At 39.5% G+C, this 24,455-nt stretch overlaps 3 protein-coding genes and 1 long non-coding RNA gene across 38 annotated transcripts in view; 2 read left to right on the top strand and 2 right to left on the bottom strand.

The window, feature by feature from the left end:
• The window catches only part of AMPdeam (AMP deaminase), a 32,578-nt gene extending 15,603 nt beyond the window's left edge, over nt 1-16,975 (bottom strand). The window contains exons 1-5 of one of the 34 annotated variants that reach the window (XM_086835616.1): nt 12,899-13,072; nt 10,555-11,028; nt 7,803-7,947; nt 3,956-4,290; nt 3,248-3,283 (exon numbers count right to left, since the gene is read on the bottom strand). In XM_086835616.1, the coding sequence (XP_086691742.1) occupies nt 3,248-3,283; nt 3,956-4,290; nt 7,803-7,947; nt 10,555-10,750 (712 nt within the window). In that variant the 5' untranslated portion in view covers nt 10,751-11,028; nt 12,899-13,072. Of the gene's footprint in view, nt 1-3,247; nt 3,284-3,955; nt 4,291-4,392; nt 4,529-4,990; nt 5,739-7,267; nt 7,351-7,802; nt 7,948-8,039; nt 8,270-10,554; nt 12,664-12,817; nt 13,073-16,407 lie in introns of those variants that run through there. The other 33 variants (XM_086835609.1, XM_086835613.1, XM_086835610.1 and 30 more) reach the window with 33 other exon arrangements.
• LOC147643209 (uncharacterized) lies at nt 687-1,858 on the top strand. The gene is made up of 2 exons (XR_015272288.1): nt 687-842; nt 1,665-1,858. It is a non-coding gene; the product is annotated as an uncharacterized LOC147643209 (long non-coding RNA).
• Nucleotides 16,976-17,441: 466 nt separating the features above from the next.
• Nucleotides 17,442-21,155, top strand: jub (LIM domain-containing protein jub). 2 transcript variants are annotated; one of them, XM_086835605.1, is made up of 7 exons: nt 17,448-19,163; nt 19,374-19,403; nt 19,745-19,885; nt 19,944-20,113; nt 20,174-20,236; nt 20,316-20,481; nt 20,542-21,155. In XM_086835605.1, the coding sequence occupies exons 1-7, from the start codon at nt 17,738-17,740 to the stop codon at nt 20,787-20,789; spliced, it is 2,244 nt and encodes a 747-aa protein (XP_086691731.1). In that variant the 5' UTR covers nt 17,448-17,737; the 3' UTR covers nt 20,790-21,155. The 2 variants fall into 2 exon arrangements, with proteins under 2 accessions (XP_020802701.1, XP_086691731.1); XM_020947042.2 differs by lacking the exon at nt 19,374-19,403 and having other exon boundaries at nt 17,442-19,163.
• On the bottom strand, nt 20,901-24,417 carry Nup93-1 (Nucleoporin 93kD-1). The gene is made up of 3 exons (XM_020947041.2): nt 23,921-24,417; nt 23,674-23,854; nt 20,901-23,612 (listed from the first exon to the last, which is right to left on the bottom strand). Exons 1-3 carry the CDS (start codon nt 24,079-24,081, stop codon nt 21,471-21,473), a joined length of 2,484 nt encoding a protein of 827 aa, XP_020802700.2. The 5' UTR covers nt 24,082-24,417; the 3' UTR covers nt 20,901-21,470.
• Between the last annotated feature and the right edge of the window lie 38 nt (nt 24,418-24,455).

Raw genomic sequence — 24,455 nt, 5'->3', positions numbered from 1 at the left:
AGCTGTTCTGTGCTAGTTTTTAATTCGTTAACAAAACTGCGTACTCAGTTTAAAATGTAAAAAAATTGCGTTTTTCGCAAATTTTAATGATGTAACCCCTTTGATTTTTTTCAGAAAATTGCAAATTTCCAAAAATATTATTTTTCTGCCGGAGATGGCTAGAAAGATTCGCCTGTTGATACTGATCAAGAATATATATGAAATATAGGGTCGGAAATGCCTCCTTCACTGTGTAGCATGCTCCTGACTAAAATGAAATTACCCTAAAAGGTATACAAATAGGTATAAATTTAGCAATTATTTTTATATGCCTATAGAAATTTAAAAATCGTATTGCTAAGCCAAAAATGCATTAATTTTAAATCGGAAAGCGCTCCTAATTTAGTTTGTATTAGATTAATTAATCTGCAGGGTCGGAAATAACCTATTCACTATTTGGAAAGCGTCTGACAACAATGAAAATACCCTTAAAGATATAAAAATAGGTATAAATTTAGCAATTATTTTTATATGCCAATCGAAGTTTAAAAATCTCATAACTAAGCCAAAAATGCATTAATTTTAAATCGGAAAGCTGTTCTGTGCTAGTTTTTAATTCGTTAACAAAACTGCGTACTCAGTTTAAAATGTAAAAAAATTGCGTTTTTCGCAAATTTTAATGATGTAACCCCTTTGATTTTTTTCAGAAAATTGCAAATTTCCAAAAATATTATTTTTCTGCCGGAGATGGCTAGAAAGATTCGCCTGTTGATACTGATCAAGAATATATATGAAATATAGGGTCGGAAATGCCTCCTTCACTGTGTAGCATGCTCCTGACTAAAATGAAATTACCCTAAAAGGTATACAAATAGGTATAAATTTAGCAATTATTTTTATATGCCTATAGAAATTTAAAAATCGTATTGCTAAGCCAAAAATGCATTAATTTTAAATCGGAAAGCGCTCCTAATTTAGTTTGTATTAGATTAATTAATCTGCAGGGTCGGAAATAACCTATTCACTATTTGGAAAGCGTCTGACAACAATGAAAATACCCTTAAAGATATAAAAATAGGTATAAATTTAGCAATTATTTTTATATGCCTATAGAAATTAAAAAATCGTATTGCTAAGCCAAAAATGCATTAATTTTAAATCGGAAAGCGCTCCTAATTTAGTTTGTATTAGATTAATAAATCTGCAGGGTCGGAAATAACCTATTCACTTTTTGGAAAGCGTCTGACAACAATGAAAATACCCTTAAAGATATAAAAATAGGTATAAATTTAGCAATTATTTTTATATGCCTATAGAAATTTAAAAATCTTATTGCTAAGCCAAAAATGCATTAATTTTAAATCGGAAAGCGCTCCTAATTTAGTTTGTATTAGATTAATAAATCTGCAGGGTCGGAAATAACCTATTCACTATTTGGAAAGCGTCTGACAACAATGAAAATACCCTTAAAGATATAAAAATAGGTATAAATTTAGCAATTATTTTTATATGCCAATCGAAGTTTAAAAATCTCATAACTAAGCCAAAAATGCATTAATTTTAAATCGGAAAGCTGTTCTGTGCTAGTTTTTAATTCGTTAACAAAACTGCGTACTCAGTTTAAAATGTAAAAAAAATGAGTTTTTCGCAAATTTTAATGATGTAACCCCTTTGATTTTTTTCAGAAAATTGCAAATTTTCAAAAATTTTATTTTTCTGCCGGAGGTGGCTAGAAAGATTCGCCTGTTGATACTGATCAAGAATATATATGAACTATAGGGTCGGAAATGCCTCCTTCACTGTTTTGAAAGCTCCTGACTGAAATTATAATACCCTGCAAGGTTATACAAATTAAAGAAATATTTCTTAAAAATTAAAATCGAACTGGAAGCGCGTTTTACCATTAGCATTTTCATTGTTTTCCCTACTTTCCCATTTAACAGAGGGCCACTCTTAGGCTAGGATGGACATGGTTAATTTTTATTCTACAAGGTGATCAACGTAAAGCGTGTCTTTGTACCTTTTTTACAAGGCTTTGTGGTCAAAATAGGCGATCAAAAATACAGTGAAAAAGAGCGAACGCTCAACGGAGCGTGCTCTTTTCTGGTTAGCAAAGAAAATAGATCAAACAAACAAAGTACAAAACTAAAGAAAGAAAAAGCAAGAAACACAAACTAATAGTTGCAAAGAATGCATTTAAAGTTCAAATATAAACTTTAGAAGGAATACTTCCATGCGAGTGATCGACAGAAAAGCTTGGATGCTGCAACTCGTGCTGTGTCAGGCGTGTTTTCTTTTTCTAGGAAAGCGTTCAATGTTGCCACACAAGTATTATTTTCACAGGGATAATAAAACCCAATCATATTCATTTTTTAATTGAATAAAAATCATTATTTTACTTTAAGATAATACTCATAAATATTAATCAAAATTTGACACAAAATAAATGTAAGTTTGTTAAACAATTCTAATTTCTACAGTAAACAGAGCATAGCAAAAGCAATAGTTATTAATAACAAGGAAGGAAATTAACTTCGGGAAGCCGAAATTTATATATCCTTGCAGTTTGCAATTTAATTATAGGATCGTATCGAAATTAACTAACTATTCGGATTTTAAACTATATTTTTATATGACAATTTTTACGACTAAACTAATAATTTAAAAATCTCATAACTAAGCTAAAATGGCATTAATTTTAAATCGGAAAGCGCTCTAATGCTAGTTTTTATAAGCTTAATAAATCTGCATACTACATTTTATATTTTAAGAAATTCAATTTTTTGCTAATTTTCGCAAATTTTAATGATGTAACCCCTTTCCATTTTTTCAAAAAATGGATCATTTTTCAATAATTTATTTTTCAACCGGAGATGGCTATAAAAATTCGTCTGTTGATACTGATCAAGAAAATATATGAAATATAGGGTCGGAAATTACTCCTTGACATAATTTCAAGCTTCTGAATCGAATTGCAATATATCCTGCAAGGATATAAAAAGCCCTAAACAACACTGGTTGGTGGCAACACTGACTGCGATAGAGGCAGCTCTGGCAGCGTGCCGTGTTTCTTAAGGTTAGGAGCAAACAATACGCAGAATACGAGGAAGCTGTGCTCAACGGAAACGAAATTCAAATGTCAGGCAGGAAGGAAAGGGTGAAAAAAGGAACAGGAAGTGGAGAATTAGCTGTTCTTGTCGTCTTTTGTGAGGAACAGAAAAAGGAATGGGAAAGGATACAAGAGGAAAGAGCTGTGCGCACGAATTACCTTGTATGGGGGCTACACTCATTTTGCGAATGATGTCTATAAGAAAAATAATGAAAAATACGAGAAGAGAAATAAAATAGTTAAAAATCAAGGTGGAAGGAAAACACAAAGAAAACAACGCTAAAAAAGCTCAAACATAATAATGTTGTCACAATGAAATAGAGAAGAAGGGGAATATAAACTAATGGACAATATAAATGTATATAGCTTCTGCTAAGGCTCAAAAAAAAAATTAAGGACATGAAATAATTAAAAAGGACGAGACACGAGCAAAAGGAGCTAAAGGAGCAGCTGCAGACACTGACAGGAGCTGCTTAGAGCTCTAAATATCAACGGGATGGCAACGCCAGAGCGTACAGTTTGCACTAAAATTATACAAACGCTAAATCTCTCGATTTGTATTATACAGATTATCACCGGAAAAGTGATGGCAAATTTGCTGGTGCAAAGCAAAACAACAACATCTAGGGACAACAATTTTCCTTATTCACACTTATTTACACAGAGACGCTACTGTGGAGTGAAAATACTTGGAAAATTGCCTGGAGAAGACAATTATCCTGCAAGTAGAGCCACTCCAAAACCTTGAGATATGACTAGAATTGTGACACTGTACAAAATTAGAACTCGATCTCGAATGAGATTCCGAGAGTTTCTTTCCAGATTGGAGGACAGGAAGGAAGGGTATAGGTTAATCTTGTCACTTACCCGAAACCACCTTGGCGGGCACATTATCTATGCGATCCTTGAGCCGCACCGTCTTGAGGAAACGCGCCGTGGTCGAGGGAAACGATTGATCCGACATGGCCATGTAGCGGCTGCGCAGGCGCAGTGCCTCAATCAGCAAGGTCGAAGCACGTTCCAGATCCTCGAGCGGAACGCCGCTGGTATCCTCGCCGGAAATGGAGACACGCTGGAAGTTAATGTCCGCATCGGTTTTATCCATTTCCACCATGATCTCGGGACCCTCGCTGCTGGAGGATTCCCTGTGAACGTGCGGCACGTGCGGGGCAACGGACACGGGTCGGGATCCTGTGGCCTGCCTGGAAAAGAAAGTAAGAAATTAATATAAATTTTGTATATTTCAATAATTTATAGAAATAATAATTATAATTTAAGGAAAAGGCCTCGCTTGAAGGGCTAACCACTTGGAATCCTCGGGCTGATACTCGTAGACGCGTCCAAAGCTATAGCTGTCATCCGCGAAAGACATCCTGCTCGGTACAATGACCACTGGCAATTGGATGGAGCACTCTGCTCCTTGGCCCTTGATGGGTTCTTCTTTTGGGTACACAGATAGAGAGTGAGAGAGATGGTAATGATCGATTGGAAAGGAGTCACCACCAATTTTGGTGGTTAATTTGCAAACCCCACAGCAGGACACACGCTATGTTAATATCTTCAACCTAGAAATTGCGTGTCCTGTGTAAAACTCTTTAAATTGAATTTATATATATCCCTCGATTGTCTGGTTTTGAGGGAGTTTTTTGGTCTATTAATTGTTGCAAGAAGAATACGTTTCTTGGTTAAATTTATGAGTAGGCACTGTGAGAATTTAATAGTAATTCTATAGTTTCTACTTGGGAATATTTTAAATTTAATCTTATAGAAAGTTGAGAGATCTTTTTGGTCCCATAAAACCTTCCTTTAGTTATTACTTTTTAAAAACTATATCATATTTATAAGCTATATATTTTTAAGTCTTAAATGCTTAATCCTTTCTAGTTCTTTTGTTAGATTTACCTTATTTATTATTAATTTCTTTGTTGTTTTTCAACAAAAACTTTTGGGTTCTAGAACTACAAAAACACCTTAAAAAAACTGATCAACACTATTTAAAATAGAACTAAAAAAAACTCTTCAGAAGACACCTCAAGAAATTCTTTAAGAACTACTAAAAAACACGCTTCAAAACCCCTGCTATATTACAATATAGAAAAGTGTTTATAGTCTCTGAATTAAATCGCACGACATTTCCCATTAAGAAATTTCTTAAACTGATTCTTGGAGGAGTTCCCCTCTACGACTTTCTGGTGAATCCACCTCTGAACCTGACTTTTGGCGTGCCAAACTTGTTGGGATTCTCGCTTAACAAAAACGCAAACAACAACAAAAATTATATGAAATAAACTTCAAGTGTTGTCAAGTTTCTTTTTCCGAAAACGCCGCCACCTTTGGGCTTCCTTTCCACTTTACTTTATTTTTATTTATTTGGCGTGCGACACGAACAACAACGATTGGTTTTAGTGGGCCAGGAGGAGCTGAGGCGGAGGAGGAGGAGCTGAGGAGGAGGCGGAGGAGGAGCTAAAGAGGTGGCTCAATGTCAGCGTAGGTCGCCCAGGTGGAGGCGGACCTGTGCCTGACTTGGCAGGTGGCAAAAAATTTGGGCCGCGTTTCGCGCCGTCGAGCTGCCCGTTTATTGGATCGGAGCGTACTGAAAAGTGACGGCATCCGCGACAGAGACCCGGCCAGCGGTGGCTCTGTTTCTGCCGGTTATAGTGGTTCCCTCCTCGTCACCATCGGAGGTGGTGGCAACGGTGGTGGTGGTTCGTTATGGCATAAGCCCCACTCAGCACTGAGCGAAATCTTGGACTTTACTCATCATTTGTGCATCATTTTAATGTAAAGAAAGTATTTTAATAAGTATTTCCTTAGCAAACTCTTGTTTCCTGACTTGTAAACTTTTATTTTACAGAAAACAATACTTTGTTTAATTAAATCTCTTACTAAACGTAATTTCTTTAGGTGTTTCGTTGCGCATTTTGGCTGAAACTAAACAGAATGACCGTCATAGTCAACTGTCGCCCCGTCGTTGTGGCTGCCTAATGCTGTTCTATTCAAAATCAAAACGTGTTCTGCATTGGCCAGACTTGGACCCTACCCTTTAGCCAAAACCCTCTCGGGTATTAGACGAAGGGAACTACTACCTCTGCTCCCAGGAGGCACCTGGAACCTGGCACCTCCCGCATACATTGCCACCTGTGAGCCTGATAATTGCAGCAATGTTGCAATGTTGCAACTGCCTCATTATGCGTCTATAGAAACTGATCAGAGAAGCACATGGACTGCACATGGAGAAAATGCTGAACAAGAACATTATAACAAAGAATTCCTTTAAAATTGTACACTAAATTAAGTTAAATTACATGTAAATACAAATAAAAACATAAATATATAAATATTTTATAGAACTTTAAAGCAGAGGAAAGCAAAACAATTAATTCAGTAAGGTATTTAAACGGCAGATTTCCTTCACCAATGCGATCTTTCTATATATACTATATATTCTATATAATTTAAAAAAATTCTATGTTTAGACCTTCTACTGATAAGACCCCTCAATCACGAAATCTGTGAACCCGTCGCCGTGCTTTGACTCGATTTGATTGCTTGTAAAGTAAACAAAACATTTTAAATTCGATTTAGGTACGGATCAGGGAATAAGACAAGACAATAACAGGGAGGTCAGTAACTTGGCGGGAACAGCGCAATAAATATGTAGAAACTTCTACGTCGAAGAGTATTTAAAAAAGCTTTAAATTTGATATGATAATTGTTAGTAATTATATACTTCAGGAGCTTGCAATTCAGTGAAGGAGGCATTTCCGACCCTATATTTCATATATATTCTTGATCAGTATCAACAGGCGAATCTTTCTAGCTATCTCCGGCAGAAAAATAAAATTTTCAATTTTTTGAAAAAAATCAAAGGGGTTACATCATTAAAATTTGCAAAAATTGGCAAAAAATTGAATTTTTTAAATTTGTAAATTGAGTATGCAAATTTATTAAGCTTATAAAAACTAACATAGGAGCGCTTTCCGATTTAAAATTAATGCCTTTTTGGCTTAGTTATGAGATTTTTAAACTTTGACTTTTTGAAAATATTGTAATATTTATAAGTTGCGGTTCCCCGAAGCTAGTTTCCTCTCCTATTATATATATCTTATTTAAATGCTATTAAAACTGAATTTTATTTAGTTAGGAATGTAATATATTTCCTATAATATTTTGTCTTACATCGTTAAAACGCACTGGCTCATCTCTTAATCTTGATTTTGATCTTGCTTCTCGTAGATTGGAAATCCTAATACAAACTGACTTAATTCAAAGGGGGGCTTTATTATTTATAATTTATTTTATATTCACTCACAATATCAGCGATTTATAAAGCATTTCTTATTGAGATTGAGATGATAAGGTAAAAATAGGAAAGGGTTTTTAATGTGTTGGTAAAAGGTACTGGAGTAAACATACCTATAGGTTTTTGAGTTTAATTTTATATTCATATTTAATAGTAGGGATATGAATATAAATTTTAGCACGTCCACTTTGTAATTCAAATATTTAGGTTATTAAAAAAACAAGTTTTTAAAGATCGTTATTAATAAATGTAAATATTAATATTATAAAAAAAAACGAACCTAAAATGTTTCTTTATTATTAAGAAATTGACATTATATGGCATTTCTTGTGCTCCTCCTTTAAATATTATTTAATAATTACTTATTTAAATTATTTATTAATTTTATTAAAAACAAATTTCTTTACTCACTTTTCATTGAGGTGGCGCTGGACCTGCAGCTTCTTCTCAATCTGTTCAATGGGAAACTGTGGCACCTCATACGGGGCCGAGATCTCGTTGGTCAGCTCCACATCGGACTCGGCCTTCTCATCCACCGGGGAGTCCTGACGATCACCTGTAAGTGTACATAAAAAAATATATTAACGATAGTTTCCAAAACTAAGTCAAAATCATTTATAGAGTCACTTGTCACTGGGCTAAACCTACACAACTCATCGGTGGGAATCAATGAATCACTGGTGGATAGTACTTCATCCGGTGCTGACTGATTGCCCATCACCTGACCCCCAAAGAGACGAACATCAACCCGTAACCTGTGGGCAGTGTCCATGCGATTGAAGTTCATGGTGAAAATTGTGCCGGGAAATATGGAAAACTAAAAACAAACAACCAGCGACGATGTAAACTGGGCGAGAGTTGTCGCTTTAATGAAATCGGAAAACACAAATCGGAGAATTCCAGGCGGAGATTTACTAAGCTGCGCTGCAGCAGAGAAACGCATCAGAAAAAAAAAAACAACAGCGAAAGCCCATTAAAAAAACATCAAATCAAATTTGCAAAAATAAAAAACAATAATAATAAAAAATACGATACACTAAGGAAAAATTCAATAAGCTGAGAAATTTAATTAAGAAATTAAATTACAAACATATTTACTAGCTTTTAAAATATATATAATGGGGAAAATCATTTATTTTAGTTTTCTTAATTTTTTAAAGTTTTCTTTAATAAAAATAATATTTATTGGTAAAGGAAATTAATTTTAAATCAATAAAATAGCAAATAATTGCATTTACAATGTAAATAACTAATAGGAAAAATTATGTATTTAATTTCTTTATAAGCAATCGATATTTTAGCTAGCTTATAATTTGAATAATTTAATATTATGAATTAAAAGGGAAATACAAATTTTTCCTCAGTGCATAGACACTGGAGATAGCGAAAGTCCCGACCAAATCAAATCACGCACTGAAATAAACAACAAACAAAGATCGGAAATGTGATACAAGAGATGCGAAGTTGAAATACACTTCAAGGTCAAGCAACTCAATTAATAATTAATTAAAATAATTATCTGAAACCCAGAGTAGAAATGAAGAGAGTGAAGTTCTTAATTAGATGAAGTAAATATTTTTTAAAAGCATTTAATAAAGTCGTTAGCTTTAAATGCTCAAGAGGCTGCAAACATTGTTTACAAAGTACCCGAACCATTAGTTAAGTAGTAAATCATTTCAATATTAATAATAATGCTTTAAAAATTTTCAAGATCTAATTTATACTCTTTGAAATTAAAGCATTTATAAATTATATATATCTCTATGTAAAACTTATTCTTTATCTCAATATATAGTTAATAAAGGGTATTTGCAAATTGTTAATACGTTTTTTGTACTTGTTCCACATTAAATAGGTTAGTGTCACTCGCATCGACCCACTCTTAACAACAAAACTAAACAAAATAAAACTGAAATAGCAACAAAAAGCTAAAAAGCTAAACGAGAGCAAGGCGTGGGCCAGCAAAAGAAAACAAGCTACACCAATCAAGAAAAGTTGAAAAGAACTACAACTACTGAGCTATGTTTCTTAAAATACAAAATAAATAAATAAATAACAATACAAAACACCTTGTATATTTAATTTTCCAAGCTGTTATGGTTTGTTTTCAGTGTATCCTATCTGTGTTTTGTAGCTTAGTGCTATGGTGTTATTTACTATTTGTTTTTCTAGCCGCCTTGACAGAGAAAGAGAGTGCTTTGTGTCTGTGTCCGTGGGAGAGAGTAAGTTTTTGCTTTCTTTCTGTTGCAGAGAGAGTAAAAAAAAATACCAAAGAGAGTTTGGGATCAGAGAGTGATCAAGGAGAGAGAGTGAGTTACCTAGAGAGAGGTGGAGTGTAAGGTTCAGAGATTAAACAATATAGTAATGTGAGTTTGTTTAGCAACACCTTGATCTGTAGTTTATCATAAATATAATAAAATATATAATGTATATATTTTGCTATTGCTAGATAATAGTGTTAACATTTACAAACTTTAAGTTGCTAGCACATATGTAGAGTATAAGTAATAAATTATATAAATACTCGAAGACAAGGTGAAGAGTTTCAAGTAAAGATCATGACTAAATCGTTTCGCCTACTGATTTTTATACATTTCCAGGGTATTTTCATTTTGGTCAGGAGCTTAAAAAGCAATGTAGGTGTCATTTCCGACCCTATAAATAATATATATTTTTTATCAGTATCAACAGGCAAATCTTTCTAGCCATCTCCGAGCGAAAACTAATTTTTTCGAAAATTTTTAATTTTTTAAAAAATATTAAAGGGGTTACATTGTTAAAATTGTCAAAAATTGATATTTTTTACATTTTAAACTGAGTATGCAGATTTATTAAGGAATTAAAAACTAGCACAGAACAGTTTTCCGATTTAAAATTAATGCCTTTTTGGCTAAGTTATGAGATTTTTAAATTTTGATTTGCCAATAAAGATTGTCATATAAAAATATCAATTAGTTATGATCGATTCCGATTCCCGATTCGGTCCTATAATTTAATTGCAAGCTTAGTTTAATTTCTTGTTCCTTCCTAAAATGCGTTACAAAGCATTGCTTTAAATTTTAAATACCCTATAAAATATAGGAATTATTATTATTATTTGTTAGCTATATTTGCCGTGAAAATCTCGGGGTTTTTCTCCCAGTGTCTGTGGTAGTACACTTACATGTGCAGCGACTTAGGCTCCGACCAAGTCCGGTGGCAGCCACCGCACAGGTGGTGCACCTGCCGCTGGGCGTCCTGACGATGGGATGCTTGCTGGGCTTCGGATGCGACATGACCGAACCGTCGAAGGAATCCGCATCCGGGGCTGGCCTAATGGAGTTCTCCGAGCTGCCACTCAGCATGCCGCGATACGACATCTTGTGCTGGTCCTTTGGCCTAATCCTGGTTCCCAGTGGGTTCTACTATCTGTGTATATATGTATGTGTGTATCTGTGGCTGTGTGTTTTTTTGGAATTTTTTATTTCCGTCCGGTGTTCCGAGTTGCCTGCCTTGGGCTTCTTTGTTTTGCTTTTTATGTAATGCTGCTCCCGGTTGACAGGTGTCTACGCTCTGCTCGAGATTCTGCACTGGGCAATGTCTGCGGGCAACTGTCGCCTCAGATCGGATCGGATCGGATCGGATCGGTTGGATATATCTGCTGTGTGTAGTATGCACTTGACTTAGTTTGAAATTTTTCCTACAGACGCAATTCGCGCATCTTCTACGCGTTGTTTTTCGCTGCCATTTCTCTCTGTGTTTTCTAGCCAACTCTTGTTAACACCTCTCTGTCTCCCTCTCTCTCTTAACCGATTCGGATCTGTTCATCCAAAGTATATACTTGGGTGTAGTCAGCCGGTGGAGGAGGAGCTTTTCCCGCTCACTCTCGGCTTTCTACTATAGAGGAAAAGCTCTACGAAATAACATTTGCTAATTATAAACAATATTTTGGATAAACAAAGTGAACTGTGGAGTGATTCGGGGGAATTGTCCAGATTAAAGCTCTTTATATATTGTATGATATATATATGGGATAAATGGTTAATGCTATCCTTGAATTAACTAAGGGGCCAAGGTTCGAAATGTTGATTATATTGATAATAGAAAGGATATATCTTATAAATTTGATTTACTTTTATTTTTGGTTATTAAAATTAAATAATTAAATACGGCATTTAATTTTATTTAAATTAATACCAAAGAAGAAGAAGAAGAAGAAGAACCAAACAATTTGCATTAATTTAATATATTTTTTGGGGTGTACTTTTCGCTAAATTTAACCTTAGCTCGAGCCTTTAATTATTTCCAAAGTATTTAGTATTTCTTTAATTTAATTAATCGAACTCTTTTGATGGCCGTATGATATTCCTTTTTAGTTATAATAAAGATTTATAGCCTTGTTTACAATGCTCGATCATTGAAATAATTTAGAATACTATTGCGTTTTAGACTTTCAGGAAAAGAATCTCAGACGAAATTTCCATCTCTAATATCTTTTAAAATTTTTAGAATTCCTATAGGAATTGTAGACCTAATTTTCCAACAACTTTAGGGACCACTTCTATATATATTTCCAAAGTAAAAACAAAAAATAATAAATTAAATACAACGCCACCTTAATTAATCATAATATAACTAGTTCTAGGCATGGCCTGTCCATTATCATTTTGATTAATAACTGATAATAACTGATGATAATGACAATGATAAGAACGAACCTCTTGCTAGATTGTGTCTAATAATATGTCAATTGAGTTGTCAAGTGTTCACTTTCGGGTAACTTTCCTCAACCGAATCACTTAGAAATTTAATCATATTGATCATGTTAAATGTTGCTACAAGATCTCTTTATGTGTGTGTTTTTTTTAGACTCTGATTGTCGTGGAAATAGCAACAATAGGTTTGTTTAGTTTTGTCGGACAAATAATATTCACAGTCTGGTAACTTTCCACTTTTTAAAGGGAAGGGAAGAAGCAAGGGCTCGTCTCGGTTCATCTTGCTTATTTTAGATTGCAGAGACACTTAGCAATGCCTTTTCCTGGGGATTATCATTGGAAACCAGATGGGGGTCTAAACTGGGGAATCATTGATGGTTAGCACTGGCTTGTTAATACACTAAAGGGGGGATGGATCTATGGTGATGGCTTCATCGTTGTCTATATATTATAGTCACTTTTGTTGAATTCAAGCTGCAAGTCATTGGCAGTTCATTTGCCTTATTTGCGATATGCAAACACACAGTCATAAACGAATATAAATACACAATATATATAGAGCGACGGAGACAGAGGCATTAATATATAGTATAAGCTATCTGTATACGTTTCAATTTATTATTCGATTGTGCTAAAGCTTATTTTGTATTCTCCTTTATTTGTATTTTGTTTATTTTGTTGTATATTTTTGGCACCGTCACCCGGTGGCCTCTTTGTTTTGTATTTATTGACCGAATTGCGAACTTATTAATTGCTGCGTTTGGCCTTTTCTGCTTTTCTGGGCAAAGTGCCCATCGCCGTTGATGATGATACCCGAAAATTGATTTTCACACAATTATAGTATAGCATATGGGGAAAAAGGAAAACTTTCCGGTGGCAATACTTGCGTAACCCCCGGAAAAACCCCAAACTAGAACTCTTTAAGGCAATATTTCCACTCGATTCGACTTCGCGCAGTCAACTGATTCTGATTTCTCACTCAGTTTTAGTCGTTCGCCGGGAAATGTAATGTACATACACCCGAACATATGTGTAACAACAAAAAAACAATAATAATAATAATAATAATAAGCATGACTAACTGCAGTCAGTCTCAAGTCGGAGAAAAGAGAAAAGCCCCCCGGAAAAAGAGAGCATTCCGTGGCGTGTGAAAGAGCTGAAATGTCATTGGAAGAGCGCCGGGAATGGAACGGAACAGCAAATAAATCATTAAGGGGCTTAAATATGTAAGCCCAGGAGGGGAGACACGGTGGGAAATGGCTATATTATTTTCCTAGCCACTCGCCTTTCTTGTTCGTATTTGTTTTCTAATTGGAAAACCCTGACCTATGCCTACGACAACGACAATAGACGTCAGGGAGGGCACAGTGGCGGTGGAAAAAATAGTCACAGGGGTGCCATCAATTAATTAAAAGAATTTTTATGATTTTTAAGCGTTATTAGTATTTTCGAGTTTTAAGCAAAACGTATATTTTTATAATTAAAAGCTCAATATTGCTTCCTATAAAGGATACTAATAATCCAATAATTTATTTATTATTGTTGCTAAATTACTTCAGTTACTATCCTTATTTAGTATATTTGATGTATATTCATTATCTATTTATTGGTCATTATCTATTATGTTAAAGAAAAAGATGTGAAGTGAAAGAATCAATTTTAATCCTTATCTATGTATCAATTGATTATTCGAATATATAGTATTATAAATATTCATTGGCTTCATTTTTATTTAAATAGTTTGCCCATCTTAGGACTCTTTATCTATTTATTGGGAAACTAACTATGATCACCAAAGAAACCCCTTTCTTTTATTCAAGAATGAATTGTTTTAAAATTCTAAAAAATATATTTATTTTCGTCAACATGTGTACATCGAGTACCTTGAGTTGATTGAAAACCGCACATTCCTCATAAATCGGACGGACACATGTCATATAGAGTCAATTAAGTGGATGTTGATGATATATAGAATATATGAATGAGTACTAGATAGGATTCGAGGCCCTAACTACTAATAGATGGTCAGATAATAGAGCTAGATAGGCGTTGGCTGATTTCCACGAAATGTGAATAATACATGTTACTGGCACTCGCACTCAAATTTGGATGTTGTTATTCACGAAGACTATTTATAGACCGATAACAGTGCCAGAACACTGAGAGAAATACAAACAAAATATAAACAAGGTGCTGAAATGTTATGATAACAGTATGATGATAACTCATAAGGGGAAAGTAAATATTCAAATATTATTTAATTAGAAATAAAGCAACGTTGCATAGTTGCCTTTTAAATATAAATTAGTTTATTAAACTGGAGAAAATCCTATATTTACCTTTCATAAATCTTGAATACTATGTATGTATAATTTCTGTGCACTAAAGGGCCACGTGTGTTTTGAAGCATCCATAAATTCAGCTGGGCAAACATGAAAAATTCGACCTAGATTAGATTAAAGTCGACCACAACAAATAGGGTCTGAGTTCTCCTTCATCAAACCCCAAGTTACCTCCAACATGAGGTTCCTGTTCCTTCGCCTCCTCCTCCTCCTCCTCCAATGATGATGATGATGATGATGACTCAGTGCAAACAATGACGGCGGCTAAGCTAATTGGCCCACATACAAGCTGGCCCATAAATATATAGAAACTGTGTCTCTCTCTGTCCGAGTTCGCATGAGTCGGCCTCATGTTTTAACCAATTTCCTAAATGGCTCGCTATTTGCTGTTGGTTTTCCCCATTGCGCCTGTGTTTGCTGCACCAACAAAAAACGCAAAAATGCGAAATAAACAAAGGGAGCAGGCACATAAAAAACTGCGTACTCACAAATCATAAAAGCAATGAACTAGGCAAATAATAATAGTAATTAAACTGTGCAAAACTTGAGCTTAGTTGCAATAAAATTGAAGAAATACATTGCAGTTTGTTGAGAATTGATAAAGAAAATTAGCAAGCAAATCAATAAAATAAGGGAAAATATGTTAATTTTTTAAAAGCTTAAAAATATTAGTAATGATGTTATGGCACTGCATTAATTAGTATAATTTTTCTTAGATTTTAAGGTATACTTCCGTACAAGTTATAAAAATTATTAGAATTAACCTTAAAAACATTTTTAAATGTGGTAAGAAATCCTTGGATCCTAACAGCAAAAGCAAAAGATTTGTAATAGCATTACAACACTATATATATGCTGTCACTCTTAAGTTTAATTAATTATTCTTATGTGGCAATATTTTCAAAACATTTCCGATAATAAATTATAAAGGAACATACAAATGATTTATATTGGTGCATTGCCAAACTTCTTTTTGGCTAAAACATGAGCCAAGAAAATCGAAACTCTAGTGACATCATCGCTAAAAACATGGTAGTGAAGTTCTTAAATGCTTAGTTCTTTGCTTTCGATGGAAAACATCTTTTTAGCTTAACAACTTTCCTTGGAACACATCTGAGATAATTAAAGGGCACCCGATTCGTCATCATCAAAGGAGCCATCATCATTTCATCATCAGTGTCATTATTGTCAGTAGAAGTAGTGTATAGCTAGATAATTTATGCACAGTTACCAGCACGCCTCCTACTCGCTGCCTGATTATAATAATTGCACGCCATTAGCTCTACTTGGGCTGATGTGTGTGTCTACCTATAGGTACATATAGCTACCCCACTGTGGCTGTATATGCTGTTTTTTCTTTCGACTTTTTTTGCCGTGGAAATTTAAATATTTCACGGCGATGACCAGTAAGCAAAGTGAACCAAGGCGCAAAAGTCAATGCATCCCACAAGCCCACACACGCACACCCACGTGTGTATACACAGTGGCGTGAGCAGAGGTTAACTTTTGGGGGGGTAAAGTTCTCCAAAAATTGTGTAGGAATTTCTCTGGCATCAAAATGAACCAAAGTTCTGTTATAATCTTGCTTAAGTAATGCTGTAAATATTTAAACTCCTTTTTATAATTATTATTAATGTTGAGACAGAAGAAAATGGTTAAAATAATAATAAAATCTTGCCATACAACTGAAACAGCAAGAATAAAATGATTTAATTCCTTATTTGGTCTTGATTTTGTTTATTACTGGCCTGAACTTCCAAATATGCAATAAAAATGCCAAGTAATAACAATGACCACTGCAAACTTGCACACTTTTTAATTACGCATTATTTCAACATCGAAAGTTCGGCTTATTCCCCTTTGCAAGCTTCTCTGCCCACGCTCTGCATTGCACACACCTACACGCATTCACGTGTCCACGCCTACACTGACACTGACAGCGACAGTAACGGTAAAAGGTAACAGTAAATGCAGACTCACCCCCTTTGCGCTTCTCGATGCGTCGCATTGTGAGGCCCATGTCCATGTCCATCTCGACGTCCGTGTCGAACCCGAAGCTCCGATAGCCCTTGGCGCTGAGGGCGTCCACGTAGCTCTGGCTCTGGCTCTGCATTTCGGACTCCACGGTATTTGCTGTCCTTGACCGGCGCCGCACCTGCTTCACGCCGCAGAAGATGGCCTGCCTTCCGACTCCTACTCTGGAACCTTCGGCTCAAGTCTTCCCAGAAGCCAAAAACAAGTCTCAAACACACACACGAACACACACTAAGAACTTGCACTTGCACTTTTTGCCTTCTCACTGTCACTGTACTTTTTCTTCTTCTTCCTGAGTTTAAGCTGTACTTTTAAAGTCACTATTAACAAAAAACACTGGCTGCTACACACTAAACAAATGCAGGCAACAATAACACAACAACAATAATACTGTTTTTTCGTGTGCAATTTACAAAAATAAATGATTGTGCGAAAATTGTTCTGTTTCTTCGAAATTTTTTTTGCGACTAAGCTTTATTTATGTCTTGTTTGGCAAAATACCAAAGTAGCGAACAATTTTTTGGTATTATTTCATACTTTTTTTTTGGTCACTCTGAAACCGAAGCTTGTACTTAACATTTTACATATGACACGCCAACAGAGGCGTTCTCCACGTTTACAGATACATGGGGTCGAATGCTCACTATTGGGGTCGAATTCTCATTCATGGGGTCGAATTATCATGTTTGTTGATATTTTGCTACTTGTAACTCTGAATCCCGAAGCTGTTATTTAACATTTTACACGGCTAGATAACATTTTACATGTTTACAGATACGTGTATCGTGTAGAAAGTAAAATGCATTAACAGACCAGCTCTCATTAACAGAATTCTCACGCGTTGGTATTATTTGATATTTTTGTTTTGGTCACTCAGAATTTCAAATGACTTAACATTTTACATCTGACACGTCTAGAAATCAATTTTACATATACGATGTAATACCCAAAATACCAACATATCGATACTTTATCTGGTATTTTTTAATAATCTTTTCTTTTTGGTCACTCTTAATTCCCACGGTCCCAAGTTTTGATTTTTTTTTCTGAATGCACCACACAAAGAAAATGCTGAAAAGTGCCGACAAAGTGGAGGAAAAGTCAAGTGTCTGAGTGCTAGATTAGCTGAGACGTTTGCCCGGCCCGCGGAAAGCGAGCCAGACCGGGACCCCCACGCAGCCAGAGGAGGCGTAGAAGCAGGAGTGTGAGAAGGAGAGGGAGAAGGTGGAAAAAGAGGAGTAAAAGGAGGAGGGGCAGCAAAGGATTGGCGGCCACAATGACCACCCAGCGAACGCAGACGCAGATGAGGAGTGCAAACAACTCGGACTCCGACTATGAGACCCTTATGCAGCGCCTCCATATCGGCGCAGGAGGCGGCGGCGGTGGCGTCGGCGCAGCAGGCGGGGGCGTGGCTATGAGAAGCTACCAGCGCTCGCCGGGCGCCATCGAGCACTTTCTGCAGGATGGGCAGCAGCAACAGATGATGATGCAACAGCAGCAACAGCAGCACCAGCAGCAGACTCTGCACCATCAGGACTACAAGCTATACGAGCGCGGCAACATTATCGCCGCCTCCAAGTACGCCACACCCCGGCCCGTGGAGCAAGTGATGATGGGTCACAGTCACAGTCACAATGGGAGTGCGCACATCTATGCGCCCACGGCCCAGGTGCTGGGTCAGCGGATTGCACCCCAGAAGCACTCGCCCGTGTACGAGAACCTCGAGTTCTATGGCCAGTTTGATTCGAACCACAAGCGCGCTCAGCCCCAGAGTCCCGGCAGCAGACAGAGCGCCATGCTCAGCGACTACCTGCTGATGCAGCCCATTGGTGGAGGACGCTTTGCCCACACGCCAGTGCCAGTGGAGAATCCGGGCGGTGCTAGGGGAGCAGCGGGAGGCGGAGGAGGTCCAGGAGGTATGCAGCCGGGCAGATCGATGGCTCTGGGACCCACAGGGGATCTCGAGGAGCATGCAGCGCCCATCTACGAGAACATCATTCCGCATTCGGGCCAGCGTGCCCAGCCGCAAGCATCACCGGCCACCGCCACCATATACCAGGAGATGCAGCCGACGAGCACATCGTCTGGGGGCTCATCCACATCCACCTCCGGCCTGGATCTCAATGCCCTGCTCGCCTCACCCATGCACCAGCGCAGCATTAGCAGCAACACGGCCAGCACCACCGGTTCCCTGGGCTCGCCCACGCAACGCTATAGGAACCTATCGCTGCCCAGTCATCTCAGTCCAGTGCCCAATGCATCGCAGTCCTCGGTGGCCAAGCTGCAGCAGCACACGCCCATCAAGTCGCCCATTAGCCAAGTCGGTGGCGCCATCAATGTCTCCGTGAATCCCAACTACATCGAGGATATCAACAGCTCCGATTATGTGTGCATGACTGCCAATCTGCATAGGAATACAGCAGCGGGCTTGGCAACCGGCCGAGCGGCGGCCACGGGTGCTATGCCACAGCGCACTGTCCAGGAACCGGCCATGATAACCACTTCTGCTTCAGCGGCGTTGGCTTCAGCTTCGGCGACAGCAACAGCAACAGCGGCAACCATGGCCACCTCTATAGCACCAACCACGGCGGCAGCAACAGCAGCACCGATACCCGCCACTGGATCCCTGAGAGCCACGCCCATTGCTATGACAGCTCCCCTGGCGGTGGCAACATCACCCACGCCCTCGCAGGGCAGTACAGGTGAGAGCTGGAACGAGCTACGGATCTTTAGAAGAGCTAGAATATTCCCAACCAGAAGAAAGATATATAAAACAAGAACGCCTGGCTATAGATTAGTAGGTTTTCCTGGATATATATCCTGCTGCTGATTGGGAATAAAGACTGCTCATTAAACTGATCTATCTTAATCTTAATATCACTTTTTCCCTTTAAAAATATGCTTACCCGCAGCGGTGAATGCCGCCCTGCGACCCAGGAGAGGTAGGCGGGGTAAAGCTTCGTTTCCCGAAAGGGGTTGGGTCCCAGGTTTTGGGGGATCCGGTTTCTGATGAAGTGTTCCTTGTTTTTTACCTGAAATGAGATTCAAGGAATTAAAGTTATTGATTTAAATATAGAGAAAAAATCAAGGAAATACCTGGGCAAATTCCTATGCCGGCTAATAAATCTTGAATCTTTTTTATTTAATTATTAAATAATTAAGTTCTTAACCTTCTACTTATATGCTTTCTTGCTTATACTATTTATTTATTCATTCATCTGCTGACTAATAACATTTGTTACCCGATGACCTAATAATTTTTTGTCAATTCATATGCAAACAGGTCTTACCAAGAATCTGCTGCCATATAGCGTCACCCCGCCGCGTCCGGCTGGTCCGACGGAGGCCCAGCGTAAGATCGAGGAGCTAACCCGCCAGCTGGAGGAGGAGATTGAGCAGAGCGAGGAGCATGGCGAATATTTTGGTAACCACAGTAAAAATCAATAATTAATACAAATAGTTAATGAATATTTGATTTCCAGGCATTTGCCACACCTGCGGCGAGAAGGTGAAGGGAGCTGGCCAGGCCTGCCAGGCTATGGGTAATCTTTACCACACCAACTGCTTCATTTGCTGCTCCTGCGGACGGGCACTGAGGGGCAAGGCCTTCTACAATGTGCATGGCCGGGTCTATTGTGAGGAGGATTATATGGTACGAAGCAGGATTAAAGAAACATTCCTCACCAGCTATTAATGTTGTTCTCCCTTGCAGTATTCGGGCTTCCAGCAGACAGCGGAAAAGTGCGCCATTTGCGGCCACCTAATCATGGAGATGGTTCGTAACATTCTCCTCCTGCTCATTCCCTCTCGCATCTCGCTCTATTTGACGCATTCTCTCTGCTCCTCTTGTTCAGATCTTGCAGGCCATGGGCAAGTCGTATCACCCGGGCTGCTTCCGGTGCTGTGTGTGCAATGAGTGCTTGGACGGTGTGCCCTTCACTGTGGATGTGGATCACAAGATTTACTGCGTCAATGACTACCATCGAATGTTTGCACCCAAATGCGCCAGCTGCGGCAAAGGTGGATTGTACCTCGTCTCTATTTTTAATCGAACCAACCTAATAGTTTGTGTTATTCCAGGCATCACACCAGTCGAGGGCACCGACGAAACTGTGCGTGTGGTCTCCATGGACAAGGACTTTCACGTGGACTGCTACATCTGCGAGGAGTGCGGTATGCAGCTAACCGATGAGCCGGACAAGCGCTGCTATCCGCTAGACGGACGCCTGCTCTGCCGCGGCTGCCATTTGCAGCGTTTGGCGTTACAGTCCTCGCCGCATGCCCGCCACCAGGAGCCCGTCTGCGCCTCGTACCAGTACATGGGATAAGGCAACTCCTTCCGACTGAAATCAGAACCCGAACCGAACAAATCTGGAATCTATCGGTATTCCATTTTGTATTCCAATTACCAATATTATTAACTTAAAAACAGACAGAAATGTGAAGACAAAATGCATTTATATACAAAATAGATCGCTTAGTGGGTTCTTGCTTCCTTTTTTTTTTACTTTTTTAAAGGTAGACAGTGCAAGAGAGATCTATATATATATTAAAGACAATGTGTAATAGGGGATTCCTGAAATATCTGACCATATAATTAATGTGTTCTGGGTCTGCTGTGGTGTTCCATATTATATTATATATATTAGTATCCGGTGTCTCAAATATATTGCAATAAAGTATTTTATTCGAAAGTTGTGGCAGTCTTGTTTTCATTTTGGATCGATATTTAATTGTATTTTCTTATTGTAAATGCATAGAGCTCGTTTCGTGACCCGTAAATTATACATCTCGCATTTTTGCATATTCAATGTTAATTTCGAAAAGAAAAATAAAATTCTCGCCAATTTGTAAGGAATTTCCTTTAATTTAAACCACATTCTTCTTCGATTTGTTCAGCAAAACGTTAGTGTTCATAAATAATAAAGCAAACAAAAAGTGTAACTATATAATTCCAAATTAAAAGCATCCTCATATTTGAATAGATAGAGGAAAGGTCCCACCCAGCCTTAGAGCATAAGGATCTCCAGCTGGAGGAGACGCTGATTGATGGCCGCTGGCATGCGGTAGGGAACACTCGCTGCCATATTGGTCAGCGCCTTGGCCCTGCCACGTAGATGACGGAGGACAGCCTCTCGGTTCTCATCCTGAGTCTCGTCGACGTTGCCATTTTCCGAGCCGCCACGCTGCTCCACATACTCCGAATAGACAATGTTCATGGCCGCCATGATGACCTCGGGCAGCACCTTGATTATCTCTGGACCCATGCGCTTCAGATTCGTCACGCATTCGTCGACTTCGTTGGAATTGGACGGCACCAGACGATTGTTGGCCAGGATTTCTGAGGCCAGACGTGTTTCCCCCTCGTTAACGAGATCAAAGAACTCCATTAGACGAGACAGTGTTCTGTATGTGATCATCACATGGGCCTGCACGTCCGTTTTACGTTCCCCTAGTGCCATATCCATACGATGAATGATATGCGTCAGACGCTCCCGCATGCTGCCCGGACGCGTCGCCTGGTGGACCACCTGCGCGAGCAGGGAACACACCAAACGCAGAGCCTTGTCCAGCTGACCAGCTATGTAGTAGAGCTTGATGGCCGACTCGAAGTTGCTGCGATCGGCGAGCTCGTCGCCCACCATGCCCGCCAGCGAGTACATGTCATAGTCCATGGTATGGAACTCGTCAAAGATGCCGCCCGTGAAGCCATTATAGTTCTGGTCGTCCTCAACGCCGAATATCAGCGTCAGCATCTCGTCGTTGCAGTTCTCCACGAGTAGATCACAGACACAGGTGAACATGGCATTGGGGCCACGGTACTCGGTCTTGAAGTGGCGCAGCAGGTAATAGTACTGCAGGGCCTGGGAGGTGTCCGTTCGCTCGAAACACTTGGCATACAACACAACGAGACGCACCAGGTTGAGACGCTTCATTGGCGCAGGATCATCCGGTTCGGCGCTGAGCAGTGGTTCATTTATCGATTTGGGCGTTCCCAGCAGACACATCTCGTTCAGAGCAATGGCCATGTGTACGGCGTGCGTAATGGTGGTCTGATTGCGAGCGAGGAACTCGATGGCGGACTCAAACTGGCCAGTGAGGGCCAGGACCTGGAAGTATAGCGGCGCCTTCTCCCTGGCATTGAAGTAATTCTCGCCATACTTCTCCAGGATGAGTGACTGCAGGCCGCTATATGTAAGCTGCTCGATGTTATAGTCTCGCTTCTCATGCTCCCGCAAAATGGACAGCTGCATCCATAGGAAATCATCGATGGTGCGTATCAGTTCCGCATGGCCGTCGTGTGGATCGCAGGCCAGTACGATGGCATAAACGGCCTTCTTGTACGGATCACTGCAGACGCGCAGCTTGTTGTTGTAGTCCAGTTTCAGCTGTCCCTCGAGCTTAGTGGTCGCCGATTTCTCCGTGGTGTTGTCCCCCAAACGCTGCAGCGTCATTAGCTTGAGGAGCTCGGTACAGGTGCCTGATTCCTTGAGGAACTGCACAGCTGCACCCAAATCGCCGCAGCGCAGACTGTAGTAGATATGCGGCCACAGCGGCTTGCCGTTGTTGTCCACATTAAGCAGGCCGACGCGGGTATGGCTCTGTTGGAACTGAACACTCACATAGGAGCAGACCAGATGGTAGACGTTGGGAATGCCACCGCGGTTGGCAACCACCAAATTACTTTCAGTGACGGCGTTCATGTAGATCTTGTAGCGGCATTCCAGATATATGCGAGCCTGCTTGATAAACTCCGGAGCCGTCTGGCGGCAATGTATGGGATCGATGTTGCGCGACATGGGCGTCACATTGGCCATGTAATTCAGCACATTCCACATCTCGGTGACCAGCGGATCGTCGAATTTCTCTCTGGCAAGTGTAGCAAAGGTAGCCACCAAGTTGGTGCGATGGCCGCCCTGGATGTGTGATTCGTTGTAGGATGTAATTTCCTTGGCGTACAAATTCTCAAAGAGACTGAGACGGGAGTACGGCGATGGCTCGTCGGGCAGCTCCGTGGCCACCATTTGGCGCTGCACGTCGGGGAAATCCTGCTGGTTAGGACCAACCAGGGCATTGAGCAACGATTCCTTCATGTTGCCCCAATCACTGTAGATGCTGCGCCACTTTTGACGCTCCACGGAGGAGTAAATCTTTAGGAATATATATTTGTCAGGACTGGGATTCACCACATTCGCTTTTGACTAAACTTACATTGCGATTGGTCTCTTCAATGACGCTCAGTATGGTGTTCTCTCGCTCGTTTTTCAGATAGCCCTTGACATCGGTTTCCTGGATGGGATCAAGCGGCTCGAGGAAGTTGCGAGCGCTGAGCGTCTCTAGCTTATGGATCATCTTGGGCAGGTCCACGCCCTTGGAGCCGAGCAGGATGTGGCTGCGGACGGAACAGAGGGTGTCCTTGAGCCTCCAGGTGTAATGGGTGTGCTTGTTCACTACTTACGCCTGCAGATCATTGGTGCCGGTTTGGGTGACACGCGCGTGCATCTCCTGGGTGGCCTGCAACACCTGCGACAAGGTGCGCTCCACGCGCGGCAGATCCGTCTCTATCTCGGTCTCATTTACCAGGCGCTGGGCCTGCTGCAGCAGCTCCGCCAGATCCATCGTGGATAGGAAGAAAAGCCGGGAAAAAATTACAAGCGGGGCACACGCGAAGCTTCTTGTACCTGCTAGTGTGACCAGTGGGTTGCGGACCACAGAAGGCCAGAAGCGCGTCGAACCGATGTTTTCGTGCGATATTTCGCACCCAACAAAAGTATTTTAGATATTTGTAACAAAGATGGCAAGAGAGATTCGCCTGTTGATGTTGATCAACAATAAATATGGTTTATAGGGTCAGAAATGACTCCTTTCCTTACTGAAAGTATAAATAATACCCTACAAAAGTATAAATATACTAAATCACACCTGTAAAACTGCGACTGATAAACATACCAAAGATATGCAGGCGCTTGGCCATTTTTAGTGCCTCAAAGTCG

Source organism: Drosophila serrata, unplaced genomic scaffold, assembly GCF_035046125.1.
Source record: "Drosophila serrata isolate PLE 108 unplaced genomic scaffold, ASM3504612v1 contig_276, whole genome shotgun sequence".
Lineage (NCBI taxonomy): Eukaryota > Metazoa > Arthropoda > Insecta > Diptera > Drosophilidae > Drosophila > Drosophila serrata.
Note: the sequence above shows the minus strand (reverse complement) of the source record. Positions and strands in the feature narration are given on the sequence as shown.

Bases quoted from the DNA above. Each gene is read 5' to 3' on its own strand.
- Nup93-1 (XM_020947041.2), bottom strand. From the start codon at position 24,081: ATGGATCTGGCGGAGCTGCTGCAGCAGGCCCAGCGCCTGGTAAATGAG. The intron at 23,855-23,920 runs GTAAGTAGTGAA...TTCCGTCCGCAG, and splicing joins GGCACCAATGATCTGCAGGC to CCACATCCTGCTCGGCTCCA. The intron at 23,613-23,673 runs GTAAGTTTAGTC...ATATTCCTAAAG, and splicing joins TTGAAGAGACCAATCGCAAT to ATTTACTCCTCCGTGGAGCG.
- jub (XM_086835605.1), top strand. From the start codon at position 17,738: ATGACCACCCAGCGAACGCAGACGCAGATGAGGAGTGCAAACAACTCG. The intron at 19,164-19,373 runs GTGAGAGCTGGA...GCTTACCCGCAG, and splicing joins GCCCTCGCAGGGCAGTACAG to CGGTGAATGCCGCCCTGCGA. The intron at 19,404-19,744 runs GTAGGCGGGGTA...ATATGCAAACAG, and splicing joins CGCCCTGCGACCCAGGAGAG to GTCTTACCAAGAATCTGCTG.